Raw genomic sequence first — 21,597 nt, 5'->3', positions numbered from 1 at the left:
CAAAGGACCACCAAGATAGATAATTAGCCCAGCAGCTATCATTAGCTAATTGAAGTTTATATAGTTTCAATAAGTAATTCAAATTAGAGGAAATGTTTCTTTTTATTTTCTAGTTTTAACCTGATTACATACTCTCAAAATTATGTTAGGAATGGTATTTTAGGTTTGCTTTTAATAACAAAAGATTACTTACTGCTGTTATAATGGCTTGGCTAGGACAGAGTGCTATAATTTTGAAGAAAAAAGAATCTTTGTAAATAATGTACTACTAGGCACAGGCATTATTTCATACTTTCTAAACTGACCCCTTGAGTTAAAATAAGTCTTTCTTTTATGAAGTCTGTGTAGTTGAGGGTGTTTCAGGTACAGAGAGGTAGTTTTTGGTGGAACTCCTTTTGTCAAACTGAAGGTATAGAGGCCAGTTCAGGAACTGAGGCCCAGGGATCATGCATTTCAAGGCAGACTTGCTTTATTTTATCACTTTTTCTTTAGTAAATATAAGGAGACAGCTTTGCCTGTGTCATCTGCTTTATGTGGTCTTGTTGCTAAATGTTAGTGGTGAAACGGGTCATATTTTGTTCCTCAATATTTCAGGAATATTTTCAGCTTCAGTAGTCAGCAATCTACACTCCATTTATCCTTTGGATCTCAAGTGTATATGAATGGCTGGATAATGTCACAGTCATTAATTAGAAATTATTATACTGTTTATGTGACACTGAAATACAGGAACTAGATCAGTGTCAGCATCAGCTAAGAGCAAAAAAATGCAAGCGAAGGCTCTACTAATTATAGGGCACTTTCATTTGTTTATGGAAATGATGTCTGAGTAAAACTTTTCCTATGTATAGCTCAAAGGTACATTCAGAGGTAAATTGAATGCTCTAGGATCAAATATACATGAGTTATCTGGCAAATGTTTGGCTAATCTGTTTTTTAAATGCTTAGTAATAGTGATTTCTGCAGCATCCTTATGCAACCAATTGCAGGTTTTCTGTTCTCATCACTGAACTGCTTCCCACTTTCTCCAAGGATGACCTAAATCTTTATTTCTGCTAACCAAATTAATGAAATATGATTGTTTCTCTCTGTGTACAAGAAGTAATCAATTTAAGGACAATTATCATGCCTTTTCTTACTTCTACTGTTTTTCTCTTTTCTAGAATAAAGTAAAAAGGATTTAACTTAGTCTGTCCTCCAAAGTCTTATTTTCTAGCACCTGGAGTTAGTGCAGTTGCTCTCCCTTGGACTTGTGCCAGTTCATATATAGTTTACAGACATCTTTACTGATGTCTAATTTCCCATGTTAAACAGAGTGCTCCAGCTGAGACTTTATGAGTGTAACCAGGGAACTATTAGTTGTATACAAGTGGAACACTTAAGTCATGTGCCATGTATATGGCACCCTATGTAATACTCCTGGAATGATGCTGCCCCCCCAGCAGTAAAGTGTTATGGATAGAGGCTCTAGCCTGTAAAAACAAACATGTTAAAACAAAGTCACTGTATTGTGCATTTGCTTTTTCCTCTCTGCATATAGTACTTTGTACTCGCCTTCAGCTAGTTTCATGCTCTCTTGGTATCAGACAGTTTCTCTGTTTTACTTGTCTGTTTTGAATTGCTTCTCTCTGAGCAGTTGTAGCATTTTCAGTTTAGTGTCATCTACTGCCTGCATAAAAATAAATACATTATTCTATCATTCACAATATTAAAAGCCTGAATAGCACCAAATGCAGGACAGAACTTTGCATTCTTTTACATTTGCTTAGAGTGAATTGAAGACCTGTGTCCCAATAAGCTATTAGAGTTGAATAATTTTTTTTCAGTGAAGTCAGTATAGCTAGTACCATAAAAAAATAAATGAAAAAGGGATCCATTCTATTATAGAGGTGCCATTTGCTGGGTTATTTTTAACTTTGGCACTAATTTTGTAAACACTTACTCATATACACTTGCCCCACTGACTTGAAAGGGACTGATTAGTTGTTTGGAGCCAAGTGCTTTCCAATCAGGGACTAGAGCTGTGCTGGAAATAGGTTGTGGTGCCTAGTGTTTCTTTATTTATTGTATTGAAGTGAATATTTACATATTTGTTGCATTTGAAACTTTGCAAAAGTCAAGATTTTATTAATTTATTTCTCAATGGGTAAAGATGTAAAAAGTGTATGTTTGCTCCATTTTAAAATCCTGTGCCCTACAAACTGTTACACAAGAATAAACTAACTTGAAAATTAACTTTGGGTATATTTAGCTCCTTAGCAAACTATGTGTAATGACAGTGATCTGCACAGTAACATTTCTTCTCTCATGGTATTTCCAGATATGTGAAGAGTTAATAAATCAGCCTTTTGTACAGCTGTTGCTGGATGAACACTGGAGGGTCAAAAGCTTTTTGACTCTTCCTACTATACCAACTAACAAGGCATATAATGAAAGTGCTCTGTGTATAGAAGCTCTAGGTTTGAGCTTCAGATGAGTTTTATAGTATATTGCTTTAGGATGAGGTAGTAGTGCTGTGGTTTTAGGTGATTTCAAAGTTTGTGGATCAAATCTAAAGAATTAGTCAATTTTCAGATGTTTTGGGTCTGTAAGATAATAATTCTGCCAAAAAATACTGGTAAGATCTTGGTTTGTATGAAAGAGGCTATACTTCGTTACTAAAGATAACCTTATGGAAGGAGGCATAGTTCCCACTCATAAGCATTTTTATAAGGCAGAAGGTGTCTATTTTATCAAAAGTAAAACTTATACTTAGTAATTGTCAAAATTATCTACAAGCAGAAAGTGATAGAGAAGAACCTGCTTATGAAAAAAAAATTGCAGAGGATAACATAGCATAAACAGCAAAGAGTCATGTACATATACAGATACCTGGAGTCTGATAGACAAGCTAAGTAGTTCTGAGAATGTAAAATGATTTGTCTAAAATATTGTATTTTTTAATTATGTCACCTCTCTTCACAGAAATTTGTGTAAAATTTCACATTATCCATAAGTGTATAAGTTAAAGTTACTTGAAAGCAGAAATTGTTTGTGGTATGCTTCTTAAAATACATTCTGGTTTTGCAGAACAGGAGAGGTTAATATGCCCTGGTTTCTTCTAAGGTTAAGGAAGTCTACTCTTGAATGACTGTAGCAAATTCTAAGCTACCCAACTTTGCTCTATCTGCCTTGGTCAGGCATGGTAGGAAAGCTCAGTACACTAGTTAGGCTAAATTAAGCCATCAAAGGGATTGTGGTAGTTCAGTCTACTGGAGTCTCCATCTTCTCCCAGAGACTGGTAAATACTATGAAGTTTTCTGTTCCTTTTTTTCTTGTACACTGAGAACTACTTGGGTAGTCCCAAGAATATGGTCCTTAAAATACAGCTCATAAATAGGTAATAATGTCGTGTTTCACTGTTAGAGATCTACTGTTTGAATGGCTTGTAGTGAATTATTAGAGCAAAGTTTTCATATTTATTTTATCCTAACAAGTTGCAATTGATAATGCCACTCAGCAACAGTTGTTAGGTAGGGAAGATAGGCATGAGGCATTTTCTCAACTTGCATTCCACAGAGATCACAGTTCTATTAATAAAAGCCATACAAGACCTCTCTTAGCTTCCTGGATACAATGGAGATTCATTTAGCAATGATAGGAATATTGTATGGCATACCTATTCACCATACCACTTGGTGTAAGGCACCACATTTAGCATTTGTTTTTCATTTGCAGCACGTAAGCTAATGGTGTAAAAATGCTTAAGATAGTGTGAATATTCTTTTTTGAAATTTTAGAAGGGTTCGTTTTTTTTTTTTTTGATGGAGCTCATCACTTTCTCTTGTATGCCAAATAACTTTGCCTGGTATGACAAATGACTGCCAAAGAAGAGTCATACTGCAAAATAATGCCAAAAAGGCACCTTCTTTGAAGGAAGGAAATGACACCACATATTCGACAAATACCAGAACATTCTTTTTTGAAGAACATATTCTACCTTAAAAAGGTCTTTCTCAGACTTATATGATGCAATTAAATTGGCATGGCCTTAATCCTGACTTATTTGCAGCAACAAAAAGCAAGAACATCTTTTGGCAAGCATGTTACTTTTAATTCAAGTTTTTCATTTTTCACATCCCTCATCTGAAAGAAAACTTCTGAGGCCACAGAAATTTCTAGTGAATATGTATGCTGGAGCCTGTTTGCATGCTTGCCTCTCTAAAAGAAACTGATACAGCCTGTCACGTGGATTTGTTTGTGGGGTTATTTTACTGTTCTATGTATGTGAGGACCTCCTCGAGGTCCACCAGCTCCATTTTTGGTTGGTTTCATTCAGGTTTGCCTCCTTGAAATGTATTTTTTTTCTGAATATGGATCTTAACTTGTCACCAGCCTAGGTCCCATTTGCTTGCTGGGAATGTACACTCTAAACTCACGTGGAAATGCCCTTCATCAATTGATTTCTGTATTTTTCTGCGTGAAATGAAGAGTAGGCTTATGAAATGATAAAAGCACAAATTATTAACTCTGATTTATCGTAAAACCTGGGGTTTTAAAGGTGCATAGCAGTAAGACTGAGCAATAAGCCTGAAAGGCAATCCTGGAGCCATCTGTCTGCAAGGCTTTAAAGAGAACTGGTGTTAAAGAAGATATGCAGAAAACTGCAGTATTGGTTTGGGGCAAGCTCAGTTGTACCATCTGCACTGCTCTTTCTTGCATTGGTGGGGCATAAGGCAACAGGGGAAGACCGAAATAGCAAAGCTCCCTGAAGGTGATGTTCCTTCCTTCAGCCACTGGATTTTTATGGCAGGGTTTTGCTATTCACATTCCTCTCTTATAGGGGATGTTCTCAAACACTCGCAATGCAGGCAAACAGCGAGTGAACTTCTGCCAGTTAGACGATGATGGCTTGTGGGGAATTGCATAGCATGCCTGAGTACTGAGCTCTGCTCAGGACTGCAGCAATGCTGGCTGGCTGGCCATAAATCCTTTGTGGCATGCTGCATGTGTTGCACCAGTGGATGTTACTCTCTGCCATGTCTGGAGTCTTTCTGGCAATAGATATGCTCTCTCTCTTTATGGCTGTTCTTTCACCATAATTGACTGAAGATTCTCTCTGGGGGCCCTTTACCACTTCTACGCTGACTACTGGTTTCATGCCTGTGTCTGTCTTTCTGTCAATACCTGAAGCTCAGGCCTTCTTGGTAACTGATTTGCTTAGGTTCTGCCCCATGACTTTTGTAATTTAGTTTAGTTTACATATTAGCAAGTATTCTATGTTACTGCATAAAGAGTCTGACAGGTACACATTGCAAACAAGCCAAGAAATGTAATAAATGTGTCGTTGTTCTGTATTTGACTTCTGAGAGGCCTGAGACAAAGCCTTTGTCATATCAGAAGTTTAAATCTTTTTTTGACCTTTAGTTATGATTCCCAGCATCCAAGAACATCAGGTGTTACAACTGTAGAAATCTCAGGAGAAGAGGTAGGGAAATTTTTAGCCAGACAGCTGTGCTGTTGCTATCATCATCATCATCATCATCATCATCATCATCATCATCATCATCATCATCATCATCATCATCATCAATCTTCTACTACTTCTACCACTGCTACTACTACTGATTTGGATTCCAGCTAAGAGACAGTGATGAGATTGTATTAAGAGTATGTAATAGACTTTTTTAGTGCTTATAATGGTGTAAAGAAATGTCATTTTGTGCTTAAGTAATTAGTGACCATTAAAGCATTATCTACCTATCTGCTGGTATTTGTCAAGAGGACTGTTTGGTGACCTGGATAATGCCTAAGCTTCGTTGCCTGCTAGTGACTTATGTCACCATCATACCTGCCATGAAGTATGGCTTGATGCAAAAATCTATTTAACAAATAAATGAAAAGTTGTTCCAGGCCTTTCCTGTTCTCCTCCTGGAGCTTTATCCCTGTACTTTTATGGTGCATTTATGTTCCTTGGAATTGAGCTGGCACTGCAGAATAACAGTCGCCACCACTGTGGCCTTGTCGGATGCTGTTTTTGTCAGAAACTACAGTTCCTCAATGCTTCCTAAAATTTGCTTCATCTTGGCATCTCCTACAGGGAGGAATGTTCAAGATTTCTTCTGTTTTGTTTTTGGCAATATCAAATAGCAGGCCACTGCTGGGGTGCTGGCACTGAGCCACAGGGAGCCTGTCTGTCATTTCAGCTTCATGGTTGCAGGGTGTGGATCACATGAGCAGGAAGAATCAGTTTCTAGTCCTGTTGCAGAATTTAGTGTGGCACGTTCCATGCAGTCACTGTGACCCCATAATAATGCTGGTCATGAAAACAGAGTAACCTGAAAGTACAGAACAGTTTGGGAAGCAAGGTGGGTCATCAGTTGGTTGTTTTGAGATGGTTGCACACAAAATACTGATCTGTGATATTTGAAAATGGTGCAATTTTGTGCAATTTTTCCTAAGATAAATTATTGTTATAGGAGTTTGGACTGTATTGCATTGAACTGCATCATGTGTTGAAAGGTCAAGGGGGTTTTGGGTATTGTTGGCTTTATTAACACATTTTTTGTGTGTTACCACAATTGCATCCCTGTTGCCTTAAAAATAGTCTTGAAAACAGAATGAGTTCCCTGCTGAAAGGGAGGAACAAAAATTTACTTCTATTTTCATTCCCACCTGTTAAGAACTGTTGCCCCTTTAAACTCAGAGCAATGTGCTGAAATGGAAATGTTGAAACTTTACTCATATTTCCTTTTACAAAAATCTGGAAAAAAAAGATTTTGAGAGTATCCTTCAACACTTCTTCCTCTGGGTTTTAAATTTGAACAGAGCTAATTATTAATGAAATAGTGCTTTAACATAGTGCTTTATTTAAAGCTTGTATGCTAATTTCGGCCAGAATTCCAAACCCATCAAGAAAGTCCTCTGGTTTTCTTACTCTCAGACTGTAGCATCTACCCCGTCCCCTGGCTACTTTTTTGAAGGTAACTGCATTGCTTCCATGAGTAACTGTAATCTAAATGCTGTGCCTAACTGCTTCTTTGCCAAGTCAGGAAAAATAATGGTCAGCTGTGTTTTTTACATGTTTGGACATCTACTTAGACTTGTGTTAAAGGTCTTCTGGCAGATTTTGGAAGTGTTTGAAAGTCTTCTATAGAGAAAAATCTGAAGAACATAATCTCAGGACTAAGCCCAAGTGGTTTGTAGTTTTGAATGTTAATAGTTTTATTACCTAATGAAGTTGAAGGATACTGATTTTTATTTTGTAGCTAATGTAGTCCGGGGCATAAATGAGAAAGAGCATGTAGCAAATCCACGTCAGAGGTGGAACTGAAGTAGCACAATCTTCAGCCTTACTCCATGGTTTTAACCATGTTCATTCCCTTATCTCAACTATATTTTAAAAATAATTTCAGATTATTTTTGATGCTATTTTAGCTTTTTTTTTTTAATTATTATTCTTGTATTTATGAACTTTTTGAATAGGACTTTTAAATGTTTTTTGCCTGGAGGTTGAATGGTTGGGCCTGGCAGAATTTAGTGAAAAGTTCCTTCTGCAGTCCTGAACTGGATAAGCTTTGCCTTCTTTAAAGCACAAAAATGCATAATTTTTTATTGTTCTCTAGAGTATTCAAAGTAACTCAATGAATGGCAAGCATCTATGGAATATCTCTGTGTAATGGAGATACTTTTCCTATAAGCCATGCTTTGGAGGTGGAGGGTTTTGGGGGTGCTCTAACTGCATGGGGAGCTCCTTGCCTCCTGTGCAGTTGTCTGCAGAAGAGAGCAGGTGATGCTGGCTCCTGTGGGGCTCTGCCTCTTTGAAGCCATGGCAGCTGTCTGTGTACCTGCTGCTTTCCTTGTTCCTGCCAGCCACACCTCCCCGACAAGTAAGAGAGAACAGAGGCTGGAATCAATGTGGGAAGCATTTGTATGAAGTCCTTCCAGGTTTGTACCACTCCTGTAGAAAGATGCAGATTCATTCTCAGCTGACAACCTCGCCCACAAAACTCCTACAAAAAAGTGTAGATTTTTTTTTTCTGGCCAGACCACTGTAAATTCCTGCTCTGCAGTCCCAGATGCTTTGCTTGATCCTGATCCTCACAACCTTCTCCTGAGAGTCCTGGAATTCCATTCCAAATGGAAATTTGAAACTGAGATGAGCCTCAGAGCCATGGCAAGTAGAAAAACTGTCAGTTTATTTCTCACAGGAGAATAATGCTGGTATCTTCCTGCACAGGCACATGTTACACATCCCTAGTATGCTCTCCTGTTAATTCCCCTTCCAGTATTTATTTACTTGGAAGAAAGCACTACAAAGTAACACATAATTCTAGTATTAAAGTGATATATTTATAATGTCCCATTTATAATGAGCCCTTTTCTGAAAGCTCTGTTTCAGATTTACATGCAGAGATTGAATATGTTGAACTGTTTATTTCAGTCTGGGGGATATTCTGATTTGTTCAGCAAGATAAAACCCAAGGAGAACAGTTGTCTGAAGGCAGCCTAATGTCTGTGAGAGTGCTGTTTTGCTCTGTCTAGTGAGAAGAGCAGAAGCCCACCTGCTTCTGTTCTGTAAAGGGTGTAGCACTATTCCAAGTAAGACAGCTCACATGTGCTGCAATTTCAAAGGGAAATTTGCAGCTGCTCCTTCTTCTTCCCCTCACCCTATCTACCTATAATCTTGCCTCTGTTTTTTTCCTTAAGAAAACCATAAGGGATATAGAAAATGTCGTTAAATATCTGAGCATTGTTTCAGAATTTTGGGGATTAAGTTTTGTCAGGTACCTGAAAAGAGCAGTATTAGTGAAACTCAGTAATGTTGATTTGCTTGTTAAAAATTTACAAGTGACTATTATAGATCTGTAGAAGAGCATAATTGAGGAAATACTACAAGGCAATGCCAGGGAGGTAAAGGCAACATTTTACATGTTATTATTGCAGAGAAATCACTGTCTTTTATTGTGATGCAATTTTATCATGGATTGCTTCTCTGCAGATTTCTGTTGTATAGTATCAGCCTGATACATAGTAATGAACAAAAAATTGTAGCACTCTGGTTTGTTTTGTTACTGTTTTTAAAAAATATTGATCTGTGCTTCTTCTGACAAGACTACAACCTTGCTTTCATAACAGGATCAGACTTTCAAAATAATTTTTTTTAGTCAAAACATGCTTTTATTCAGGATTTAGTTTCTGATGACATTTGTAGGATAACTTGCCTCCTATTTAAAAAAAAGACAAAAGCAAGAAGCAAACCATAGAAAACCAGTAGTGTTTCATAGTTTCATGGATTCTCCTGAATTCTAAAATCACTCTTTACTGCACATTACATATGAGTAAAACCTGATGCAGTAATAATTGTTGTTACTACTATTAAAAGAATTTCCATTCCGATGAAATAATTTTGGTTTTCTGTTTTAGGCTGCTTGGTATTCAAGCAGCAAAACATTTGAATACTTATGCTTTAGGAATCTCTTTCTTTTTTGTGTTAAATGATTAAAAAATTAACACCTTCTTTCCATTTAAATCATGTAAATAGTTAAGACTCATGCTGTAGCTAAGCTGATTCTTTCTCTGTTTTAAAAATAGAAAATGCTGGAGCAGTCTTTCCCTTCCCCCACTCTGTAGTCACTAGTCCAAGCTAGTAAATGTTACTGAATGGATTTCAGTGTTGTAGCCATTCTACAGTAAGTACAGCCAGATCCTTTGTGAAAAAGCGAAGGGAGGAAAAAAGGTTGTAGAGATCATTTGTGGATGTTCGTCAGAGCAGAGTACCTGCACCCATGACAGACAGGCTTTCCTCGAGAAACAGATCATGACAACAAACACTGCTGTTCAGAGGAGCCAGGATCTCCCCAAAAGACGCCTAGAAAGTGTAGGGGAGTGCCCTGCAAAACGGAAAGCTAGCTGGGGCATTCTGACCAGCCAAGGTTAGTATAGCAGCCATTTCAGAAACCGGTACTGAAATATGCTAAGCTGACCCAATTTGTGATGGTCTAGCTATAAAACTGATTTTTGGTTTTTTTGGTTTTTTGGTTTTTTTTTTTTTTCTAGCTGTAATGTAAATGCATGCTTTTGTTAGTGGGACTTTATTGTCTTGCATGGGTTAACACAAGGGTACTGAGGCTATTTTTGTTCTTTCTGCTCTCTTATCAGCTGATCTAAAATACCATTTCTTATTTATCTGCCCTATTTATTTTATGCAAGTGTTTAAGGCTTGACTTACCCTGACTTTTGCTGTCCTGTCACGAGGTAACTGGATACTAAAGGTTAATTGTTTACTATGGGGAACCAGGGAATGAAAGGAGGGGGAGGAGTAAACTTTACATATAACTTTATGTGTAAGGAGTCTATAGATAGCTGAAATAGGAGGCAATAGAGGAACACAGGTGACAGAATTATTCTCCTGTTCTAAGATACTAAGGACAAAATATAATTGTAAGGCTTTGTATAGAGAAGTACTTAGGAGGTATTTAAGTTGCTGAACACTGACATTTTCAACAATGAGGAATAAACTCTGTTAGAAGTGTTTAGGACTCCTATTGCCTGTGCTGTATTTTCCTGTAATTATTTTTTCCATAGTCCCAGTGTGTAAAAGGGAGCTTTGAATAATTGCAAGAGTTTTAAGAGAATTTTTTTGAAAGAGTGATCATAATTCCATTTAATATTGATATCATAAGGTTTAGAGTGAAACAAAATAAGAAATTAAGGAAGTCAAGCTTGAAATTCATGATCATATGATATGAAATAAAAAAATGGAAATGTTAAAATAGTCAATGAGAGTAGTAGACAGGAGTGAGTTCGTATGTTGTACATAAAGGAACTGAATTTACCATGCAAAATATAGCTTTATGTTAGCTATATTCTTAAAATATATTCCTATTCTTAAAATACCTTTGATGATTTCCAGTATTGACAGTTCTAGAATGAAGCAATATTCAAGAATTTAAGCACCAGTTTCCTTATCTTCCAAGTAACCATTTGAATGCAATGATACTGTGTGATTGCATTTATTCATCAGTTTTAATATGCAGAGCATCTTTTGCCCTCATGTTTTTCACTGTTTGGGCTAAGATTTCCTGACCTAAAGAAACTTTTATTTATGGTCATTTTAGCTTGTTAAGTCAGTATTTTCCAAAAAAAAACTTGGACAATATCCCTCAGCTGAAAAGAAATTTCACAAGAGTTTATCAGTGTTAGTACTGATATGGTATTCAACATTATATGGTTGAAGGTTAGGCTGTCTTGCTACTTAACAAAGAAATAGCCACAATTATTCTAGTTTTGAAATTCTCAGAATCTAAATAAAATATGTAAGCTAAAATTTTCTGTAGAATCCATCTTAACAGGGTCTAGCTGCTTAGAGCCTCTTTGTCATTGCCATGCTGGGAATATACATTTATTGGTAGGCATCCTGAAGTACTGAGAGACTTCTGGTGCACTTAAGGCTTCTGATTGTTGCAGTCCACTTGAATAACAAGTATATCTTTTATCAGCTCTGCAGGATGTTTTTTTTCCTTCCTCTCTGTTTCATCCATGCAGCTATCCAAACCTGGCTTGGCTCTACAGGCACCCTTGCAGAGCAAAGGGAGAGAAAGTCATACTGCAATGCAGTCTGTAATTAAATAGGCAGATTGGAAAATGGACTCAAAGTGATGCAGAGGGTGAAATGTATCATAATATTGGGTAGAAGGGTGAAAGGATAGAGTCAAAATGGGAAAAGGCCTTCAGCCTACTGGCTTGAGGGTCTATAACTCCAAAATCTCATGGATGTGACAAAAATTACACTTGGCACAGATTTGCTGCACAATTGCTTTCTGTTTATAAGCCTTGGGGTGAGGCCCTGGGCTGCATTCACTCTCAGGCAGGCTGGGAAAATACAGAGAATTCTCAGCAGATTGAGAAAAATTGTTTGTACTCTGGATTAAGGATGAGACTGTGTTTGAGGAGCAAAATTATTCCTGACTTTAATCTTCAGAGTCTGAACTCAGCTCAGAATGTCCATAGACCTTTTCTGTCACCTTCTAGTTAGAAGGGGACTGAAAAACCCTTACTTTGTTTTAGTGAGATGTCCAAGGAAATAATAACAGCCAAAGAATATTACCAGCTGCTCCTCCTACTCAAGTCATATCTGATGAGGATCTAATAGATTACTGAATTTGGAGATTTATGTGATTTTACATCTTGGCATTCTTACTAGGACATACAGACTTTGCAAGCTACTTTAGGTTAGAAAAGCATCCAGACAGTTGTTGATGCTTCAAGAAGATGGAAAAAACAACCTGTGCATGAGCAATGGACGTGGAGCTGTGGCTGTGCTTTCATGTGACTTGAGAAGGGACCTGACACACTCCTTCCCACATGTGCATGGCCGAGCACAGAGCCAGGAGCGGCTGCTGCAGCTCCCACCACTGCCATTGCCATCAGCTTCACACAGCAAAATGTTAATTCTGTTGGGAACCAAGCACACTGTGTTTGGAGATTGCTGTTGTGTTATTCTAGGCTTTTTTGTAGAGTTCAGTGGCTCGTGTTTCTGTGGGAAAAGTATGCTAAAGTGCAATGCCAAACACTCAAAATGTTACCTGTACCACCCTGATTTGACCATTCAGTGCATTATACCCCACTATTTGACAGCTCAGTCACATGCAGTGCTCTTCCACAAAGCCCCAGCCTCCTTTGCTGTGCAGCATGAGTGGTGTTCTGAGAATGCATTAGTTTTATCTTCAGAAAAAACATACCCTATGTTCTGCTGTTTGATGCAAAGGTTAGAAGGCATGCAGTGAATGGTCAGGAGAAATGGTTAATGTTTTAATGCCCCCAAAAGTAAATTCCATTCTTGTCTTTGGAACCTATGTGTTTAAAGACCAATCATCTAATGTAAAAGCTTTTTGGCTGATCATGGTTATTATTATCTAAAGCTGAAATTTCAGAAGCTCAGAGCTCTCATAACCATAATTAAACTGTGCTTTTAGTGTGCACTCTAATGTTTAGGAACTCAGAAAAAAAAAAAGCTGTTGGAATGATTTTATAATTTAACCATCAAAACTCCATCTTTTAGTTCCTTAGTTATGAATGGATGATGATCTGATATAGGTTCAGCAGGGGAGGTGAAGTATTCTTTTATTATTGGGACAATATCATAAAAAAGGCAGTAGAAAAGTAACAATGTTACAGTGAGTTTATAGTTTGGATGACATGTCTTAAAGAGATCCTACTAGACATGGAGATAAAAAAATTTTGAATACTAACTCATTCACTGAATGCAACACTGGAATGGCAAAACTAATGTGTAGCCATGTGCATTAGACACAGAACTGGGTGGGAAAGCTTTGTATGGTTTTTAGGAGTTGGAAACTGTTAGCATTTACACTTGGAATGAAGCCCCCAATTTGTAGATTTAAAATCTACAGTATGATAAACATTGGAAAGTATACTGGTTTGAATCAATCAGCTTTCATTGTTTGTATACATATATATACATATACATACATATATATATATATACATATATACACAGTTATATAGTTATATAATTAGAGAATTTTCATGTTATTTGAAACTTTGAACTGACATATGTAAATGCCACTTGAATGACATCTTCTGTTTCAGACATATTTTAATCATCTCTAGCCTAAATTCTGATTCTCTTGGAGTTCTTCAGTGTTGACTGTTTAAACTTCATTTATTAAAAAAATAGTGGGTTTTATTTTTCTGGCCATATTTAATCATGGTAGTTAAGCATCATAGATATATTTCTTAAAGTTTAAATCCTTTGTTGAAGTTTTTTTTCAATAGTTTTCAACATCAAATATCAATTAAGTAGTTGACATGCTTCTTTATCCTACAAGGGATTTAGACAAATGAGTAATTTTATAGTGCCACAATAAAAATCTTTTAGAACCTAATTAGATATACAAAATATCAGACACTTCGACAACTGGAGTGAAGTGGTTCTGTTCATCTTGGGACTCTGATGTTGCAGGGGTTTTCTCTTTATTGATCCTGTATGTTGCTTCAGTTGCCAGAAGCTGAAGCACTCACAATGCATCTTAAGAAATAAAAGGTAACAGTGCTTGTATTAATACATAGCATTTGTTGGTTTTGCAGAAATAAATATTAGCTACAATGCTTTCCAAATACTCTGTGTTTCTCATCTCACAGTAATGAGCTGTGTTGGGCTTCTGTTTTCAGTTCTTTGATGATAGTGCTTCTTCTGACAACTGGGACTCTGTCCATTTAGCCATAGAGCAGTAATTTATTGAAGTGCTGAGCCCTGGTAGAAATACTCTCCCAATGAAGTGAGCAAGAACTTTATTCCTTACAATTCTCCTTTTGAAAAGCTAACCTTTAATGTACTTTTTATACTGAGTTGTGGGGGTTGTTTGTTGTTTTGTTGGTTTTTTGGGGTTTTTTTGGAGACTTCACAAATTTTTAGAAATAAATACAAAAGGAATGACATGACTGGAAGTAAAGGCTGTTGTGAAAATATTTTTTCATAGTATTTTACCACTATGATTATAATTGCAGGAATGATTTATGGATAATTGCAGGTAAAGGATGTAAAGGAGTGAAGTCCATAGGGAAATGTGAGGAAAAGAACATTTCTAATGACTTAGAAATGAATCAAAGTCAAGAATAGCAAATCCCTATTTTTGGACGTTTTCACTGCTGAGAATAGCTATCAACACCCTAGTTCAAAAACCAAAGAATATTTTAGAACATAATTGAAGGAATAGCAAACTACTAAAAGAAAAACACAATTCAGGTGCAGCTCAAACAGCATTTGGAACATGTTCAGAATATCTTTGCTTTTCTTTTCTAGATGTATTATGAATAAGTAGTAAAATAACACAGGGACATTTGGCAGTGCTTCCCTTAAAATCTATGTACTGATACCAATTTTTAAGGACACAGAACTGTATGTCTTTGCTCGAGGTTAAAAAAGAAGGAGTTTTTCTGCAGTTTATTCATGTCAAGGTTTTCTTGATTTCACTGTGAGTTTCTCTTGTGCTGAAATTCGGGTTAATCTGTCTTGGAAAGCCAATGCACAGATACTGGCACTTTGAGAAGTTGTTATGTTAAAGAAAGAAATGTGAAAAACTGATCAAAAAGGGCAGCAGTCCTTTACCACAAGAAACTGACAACTTGTACACACTCATATATTCAAAGCTGTGTTTACTGAAGGCTGGAGGTTCATATTACAGGGAGCTGCTGATCTTCCAAACATAGCCAGGGTGTTTTAGGAACAGGTCCAACTAGCAAGAGCAGATTTTTTTTTATTATTATTATTATTTTAATTATTTTTTATTTTCCAGATTGAAAGAGATGAGTAGGATTTATAATTGCAATTGGCTGGAAGTGCCATGGGGAGATGGAGATTTAGGTACTGTATAATAATTTGTAATTTATTTTAACTCCACCTGTTAATATATTTATTCTTTCTTGTTAATGCTTACAAAGCAATGATGCTTTGTAATAGTTTGCCCTTCTGGTAAACTATACATCAGAGAACTTGGAACTAATGTGGCTTCTGTATATAGTTATACTTTGTATTCAGAATTGGCAGGGACAGTAGGGAATTTATGCATTATCAGTTTTGGAATGGACTATTTTTGCTATTACTGCTATTACAAACACAGTGAATGAAAGTGTTTATATTTTTGCTAATGACTTCTAAGTGAGAGACCCTATAATTTGTAGATTAGCAGAAGGCAGAAATCTAAGCAAAGAATTTAAGAACACTTTTGATGTTTATTTATGGTAAATATTTATGTTGAACATATTCTTGTCCCTGTAGTATTTAATGATGAATTACTATGCATATCAACAAGTCAGTTGGAATGTAAATTTTCTTTTTCCAAACTTGGTTGGCACAAAATAGTTCTGCAGCTTTTTGCTTTTAGATTTTATTTGTAGTAGAGATGATACAAGCATTGTGCATTTTATGGATTTATCAGAAACAGCTGGCTTCTGAATATCTCTACCTGAAGAAAGGGATATAAGGTGGGTCTAGGTGCAAACCAGAGCTTATAACAGGATCTGGCATAATTTGATTATCAAATGTCACTGGAGTAATTAATAGACATTCTTCTGATCAATCCAAGATGGAAGGAGGTGGAGGAAATAAAGGTGGAAAATTGTTGCTTTCAGATCCTGCCTGCATCTTTGTTGTGTTTATACATGGCTACAAGAATGTCTGAAATGTAAATGTATTGAATGAGCATAAAAGGTTCATAACTCTTACGATTTTATGTTTTTCTATATAATCAGTTCTTTTTGGTTTTTTCTTTCCATTGAGTAGGATAAACTGTAAAAAAAAGAGATGTTCTCATCTATAAAGATAGAGGGACAAAATTAGCAAAAGCAACCTCTAAATACAGATTTAAATTTGAGGAATTTTTGCAGCAGACAGCAGGATAACTTAATGGATCCAATTTAGTTGAATTAGAACAACTTGAGTGCTCATTCAGATACTACTGCAGAAGAAAAATACTGATCGAAATACTCATAGTGAGTACCCACATCCAAACCACTGTACAATCAATCTGTCTGAGCTTGTTGGTATGACAAATACCGATGATTTGTCAAAATTGGGTCACTTGAAGGTTTCTGAGCTCAAGGGGGGTTAAGTTTTTTTGTTGTTGGGGTTTTTTTTTTGGTTTTTTTTGGGTTTTTTTTGTGGGTTTGGTTTGGTAGTTTTTTTCTTATTTGGACAATCAATAAGAATTTCAAAGCATTACATTAAATAAATCTGAAGTAAAAAGTACAGGGAGTAATGTGTGTGCATGTATATGCAGGCTGCAAATAATTCTGATGGGATTGGAAACTGGATCTTGCCAATAGTCCATCTACTGCCACAGATGAAAGAGTTCAAGGAGCTTCACACAAACAGGATACTCTGACATTATAGAAATCTCACTGCATTTTTTAAAATCAGGTTTATAAAACCTTACTGTCACATTTTTAAACTTTTGTGATCAGCTTTATGTAGTCTTATAATTTAAATAATCCTCTGTGCTTTTGCTTTGCCAAGTTTTTGATCTCAGTAGTATTCAGTAGTGCTGAGTCACAAAGTGCACTATGTTCTCCAAGATGCAGTCATACTTCTATGTAAGTTTTAGTCTCATTCACTAACACCAGGAGGAAAATGGAGGTTTTATCTACAATTTCCTATTGAGCACTATTCCACATGTTTTTAACTAGGCAGGCCCTGATTTCTTTTCATGTTGAATTGCCTTCATCTTTTCACCATTCTTGATGTGATTTATAGTAAACAAAAGTGTACTTTCTGAAACAGGCTAGTGGACAGAAGGAGTCCAATAGGAAACAGAAACAGGGTCTATTTCTGGGGTGTAGTTATCTTAGAGCTCAGGCTGGTGACTGCCAGTGATTGAGCAACAGCCTTTGCATTTCAGACTCATTGCTTTGCCAGTAAATGCAGTGGCTGGCTCTGTAGGCAGTCCCTGCCCATGGCAGAGTCAAACCTGCACGCCTGAAGAGTCATCTGCCAGTGTTACCAATTATCATTCCAGGGTAATTCTCTCTGCATTTCTTCAGGAATTTTGGGCAGCTTGATATAACTCACACAAGTGATTGTGTTAGTAGTTTGCAGTTCTAGTGATTTTGTTCTTCGAGGAATAAATACTGATAATTCATAATACATTTTGAAGATGTTTCTTCCTTGTGCAGCCTCTCAAAACTGAATTTTCAAAATTCCTGCCATAAATCAGTTTCAGCTCTGGCCGCAGCCTTGGCTGGCCAGAAGGGACCTGTCAGTGTTCAGTCTTGCAGAGGAAAGGGCAGGTCCTTCAGCAAGCGCTTCAGGATGGCTCTGGAAGCTGGGCTGGGAGTTTTGGAGGGTTATGTGTGTGAACGCAGGGTTGTTGTTGGGTTACAATTTTTTTTCACCTTTCTCTTTTGGGCGTGATAAATGAATGAAAATTAAGGCCAAAACTTTACAACAAACATATCTAATTATTTTTCAGCCTAATAATTTATGGAATGAGAACTTAGAATTTATATCTTCTTTATGCTTCAGTAATTTTTTTTTACTGTGATTCTCACTATATTTCTCTCCTTGCACTTGTGTAGTAGCTTCAAATTAATCTCACCATACATAAAGATTCCCACATTGCTTTTCACATAAACCAGCTTCTTTGTGACTTCTTCAGGCAGCTTTACATCTGGTTTAAGTTCAAATAATGCCTATATTCCAGCTACAACGTTTTATTATGTGTATTAAAAATGAACAATGCAAAAAATAGAAGTGGAATATGGTAATTAATGAATTTATTAAATAGATCACTGATATTGATATCTCAATATTTTGTTCTGTGGATCACATAATGATTTATTAGATATGTGTACAATTAATAATAGAGCATTTTTTTACTGTTTAGAAGCCAATGATTTGAGTCTCTAAAGAGGAAAAATTAATTTCATAGGACATTTGACTTCATTCTGTGCATCATACTTTCTGCTTTGAACTGTGCATTCCAAACCCTTTCTAATTCATATGGCTTATTCAATAAATGTTATTATTACATAGGTTCTTGGGCAGATCGCTCACCTCTGCATGAGGCAGCCAGTCAAGGACGTCTTCTTTCTCTGAAGACTTTATTGTCACAGGTGAAGGCTCTGTTTTTACAATTGCTTTCATTTTTAATGGTATTTAATTTCTCAGCATAGACTATTAATGCAGATTTAGTATGCTTGTGTTTGCTTTTTTCACTTGAATTTTTCAGAGCAATACAAATTTAGGAATTTTTCATATTACAAGATATAAGCTAGTATTTAAAATATTTCCTCTGTATGTTTCAACCCCCCTCCACCCCTGCCCCCCCAAAAAACAAAACAAAACAAAATTGTATCTAAATTTATGTCAGTCTTCCCTTTTTGCATGATATAAATCAATATAAAGCAGTTTCACTGCTTTAAGCCTTTGGGTAAATAGAGCAAGTCAGGAAGATACTAATTAACAGGAAGAATCACTGAAAGATTCTGGATTTTCCATTGCTGTAATTTTAAAAAATTGCTGATATCAAAGGGAGAGACTGTAAATGCTAAATTTTAATATTAAAATATTGTCCTATTAGCTATTTCAATATTGAAAAATTTTACTATAAAATACATTTGATGAAAGCAGGTAGACAAAATTGTTAATTCTTAGGAATCAAACAGCATCTACTGCAAAAAATTTAGAGGGCTTGGTGATTTTATCAATTCAGTCGTAGCTTTGGATATTTCAGCTCTTAAGACATAGGTTGGTAGAGTCATAGAAGAGTTTAGACTCAGGACTTTGTGGGGTTTTAAAGATCACCAAGAGTGGAGATGCACCACCCTTTCCCTCATCTGTTTCAAGCTTTCACTGTCCCCCAGTTAAATTTTTTTCCACATAGCCACTTGGAATTTGCCACGTTCTGACTTGGGCCTTTTGCCTTGTCACTGTGTATCTAAACAGTCTGCATATTTTATGCCTATTTCTGATTAAAAATAAGTGCTCACTGAGGATTACTTTATTGCAAGTTGAGTTTTAAGCCTATTTAGAATATGGTAAACTATTCATTTGAACAGTAGTGTGAGGAAACAACTCTAAATAGGTTTTGTGTGATCTTTAAATACCATTCACATCTGTTTTAGGGGTACAATGTAGACACACTAACAATTGACCAAGTAACTCCACTCCATGAAGCCTGCCTGGGAGACCATGTAGGATGTGCAAGAATCCTCCTTGAAGCAGGAGCAAATGTAAGGCTTTGGTTTTGTTTTCTTTTCTTTTATATGAAGTCCAGTTCTAACTTTGGCTTAACTGAGAAGGATATATTGCTTGATTTTAATGTAATTGGTCTCTACTTACCCTGTTGGCTATATTCATGTCATGTAATTACAGCTGCCATCTGAATGCTAGCAAATGAGAGTGATGGGCAGCCCCTGAGACAGCAATGAGTTGGAGTGAATCTGTTAGCATTGTTCATTATGAATTTCTCTTCAAAAATATGGAATGCATTCCTCTACTGGATTCCTCTTGTTTTGAGTGGCTTTCAGGAGGCCTTTCTTTTAATCTTCAGAATGTCTGCTGTCACACTGCACCTGTGTGCTCTTAAAATTCTTTGGTATGAGTAGAAAAAAAGCACAGTCTCTTTTCTGTGCTCCTGGCACAGGCGCTCTTATCTTTTATCCCAAAATGAAAATGGGACCTTATGGATCACTTTCAGTGCAGTGTCTGCTGACATCAGAGTTCAAGTGCATAGCTTCCCAGGTCTCTGATCTTTGTAATGGAAATATTTATTGTTCTTAAAGTTCAGTTTGCAGAACCATGTGGAATATGTCTATGTTATTATAGAAAAATAAAAAAAGACACAGAGATATTTCCAAAGCAAATTTCTCCCTACTTCATCTAGCACAAGGAGTCTAAAGATACGAAACTATAAGGAAAAAAAAAATATTTCCCATCTGGTTTATTTTTAGTATTTGTAATTGTTTGGTGGGGTTGGGGATGCATGGAAGAAGATAGGCCAGAGTCCTGGAAGAAGCCTTCTCCTCATAGCTGTGTTCCTCCCTTTAATATTATCAGGCCTCACAAACTTGTCTACTTTGTCTCCTTACTCTCTCACACTGGAAATATTGAGTTGAAGAGTGAGGTTGGTATTAAAGCAGTAAGCCTATGCTATTAGCTTTGTCTCCATGCTGTGAAATATCACTTGAACCTGGAGACTAAAACTACAGAAGAAAATGGCAAATTATCCTCAATTCCTGACAGAGCTGTGGAGAGAAGATCCCTTTATCCCATTAGTATGCAAAGTGTAAATTTTCTGTATCATTGAAACAATCTCAGTGCAATGACTTCTGAAACTTATTTACTGTCCAGATGTCAATATATGCTCTTTAGTATTCCAGGTGTTTTTATCCAACATACTTTAACAAGAATAATAGTAAACTAATTCCAACTGAGAAGCATGGTAAGAGGAAGACAGTTTCACAGAGACTGGTCAGTTAACTTGTCATTTTAACTAGTACTTTTTTTTTTTTTAAATTTTATGCAATTTCTAACTATTTCCTGTTTAAAAATCTACCTTTCTTTTAATTCTTTTAGTAAATAGATTTTATATATTCTAGGTAAATGCTACAACAATTGATGGAGTGACACCTTTATTTAATGCCTGTTCAAGAGGCAGTGCAGCGTGTGCTGAGCTGCTCTTACAGTATGGTGCCAAAGCTCAGTGGGAGTCCTGTCTGCCATCACCCACACATGAAGCAGCCAGCAGAGGTAAGAAATTAGCTCCTCAATAAACATGGAGCAGCTGAGCAATGCCTCAGTAGGAGGGTTAAGAAATGTGTGTGCTTTTGTCCATGAGACAGCATACTGAAGTCGAGCAAACTGTCTTGCTTTATACTGACAGGTCACAGTGAATGTCTGGAGGTACTGATATCCTGGGGTATAGATGTTGACCAAGATCTTCCTCATTTAGGGACACCTCTGTATGTAGCTTGTGTTTCACAGCAGATCCATTGCATTCGAAAGCTTCTTTATGCAGGTATGTAATGATTTAAATAAAATATTACTGGTCTGCAAAATAAGCATATTGTACTCACCTTTGAAGTCATCTGTGCTCA

General features: G+C 36.5%; 1 protein-coding gene across 4 annotated transcripts in view; it reads left to right on the top strand.

The window, feature by feature from the left end:
* Nucleotides 1-21,597, top strand: part of ASB5 (ankyrin repeat and SOCS box containing 5) — a 41,213-nt gene that overhangs the window by 15,509 nt on the left and 4,107 nt on the right. For 3 of the 4 annotated variants that reach the window (XM_059844562.1, XM_059844563.1, XM_059844564.1), the window contains 5 exons: nt 15,300-15,367; nt 18,533-18,612; nt 19,624-19,731; nt 21,100-21,250; nt 21,384-21,518. In XM_059844562.1, the coding sequence (XP_059700545.1) occupies nt 15,310-15,367; nt 18,533-18,612; nt 19,624-19,731; nt 21,100-21,250; nt 21,384-21,518 (532 nt within the window). In that variant the 5' untranslated portion in view covers nt 15,300-15,309. The remainder of the gene's footprint in view (nt 1-15,299; nt 15,368-18,532; nt 18,613-19,623; nt 19,732-21,099; nt 21,251-21,383; nt 21,519-21,597) is intronic. The other variant, XM_059844561.1, reaches the window with a different exon arrangement.

This window comes from Haemorhous mexicanus, chromosome 4 (genome assembly GCF_027477595.1).
Source record: "Haemorhous mexicanus isolate bHaeMex1 chromosome 4, bHaeMex1.pri, whole genome shotgun sequence".
In the NCBI taxonomy this organism is placed as follows: Eukaryota; Metazoa; Chordata; class Aves; order Passeriformes; family Fringillidae; genus Haemorhous; species Haemorhous mexicanus.
The sequence above is the reverse complement of the archived record's forward strand: the minus strand, read 5'-3'. Positions and strand labels throughout refer to the sequence as shown.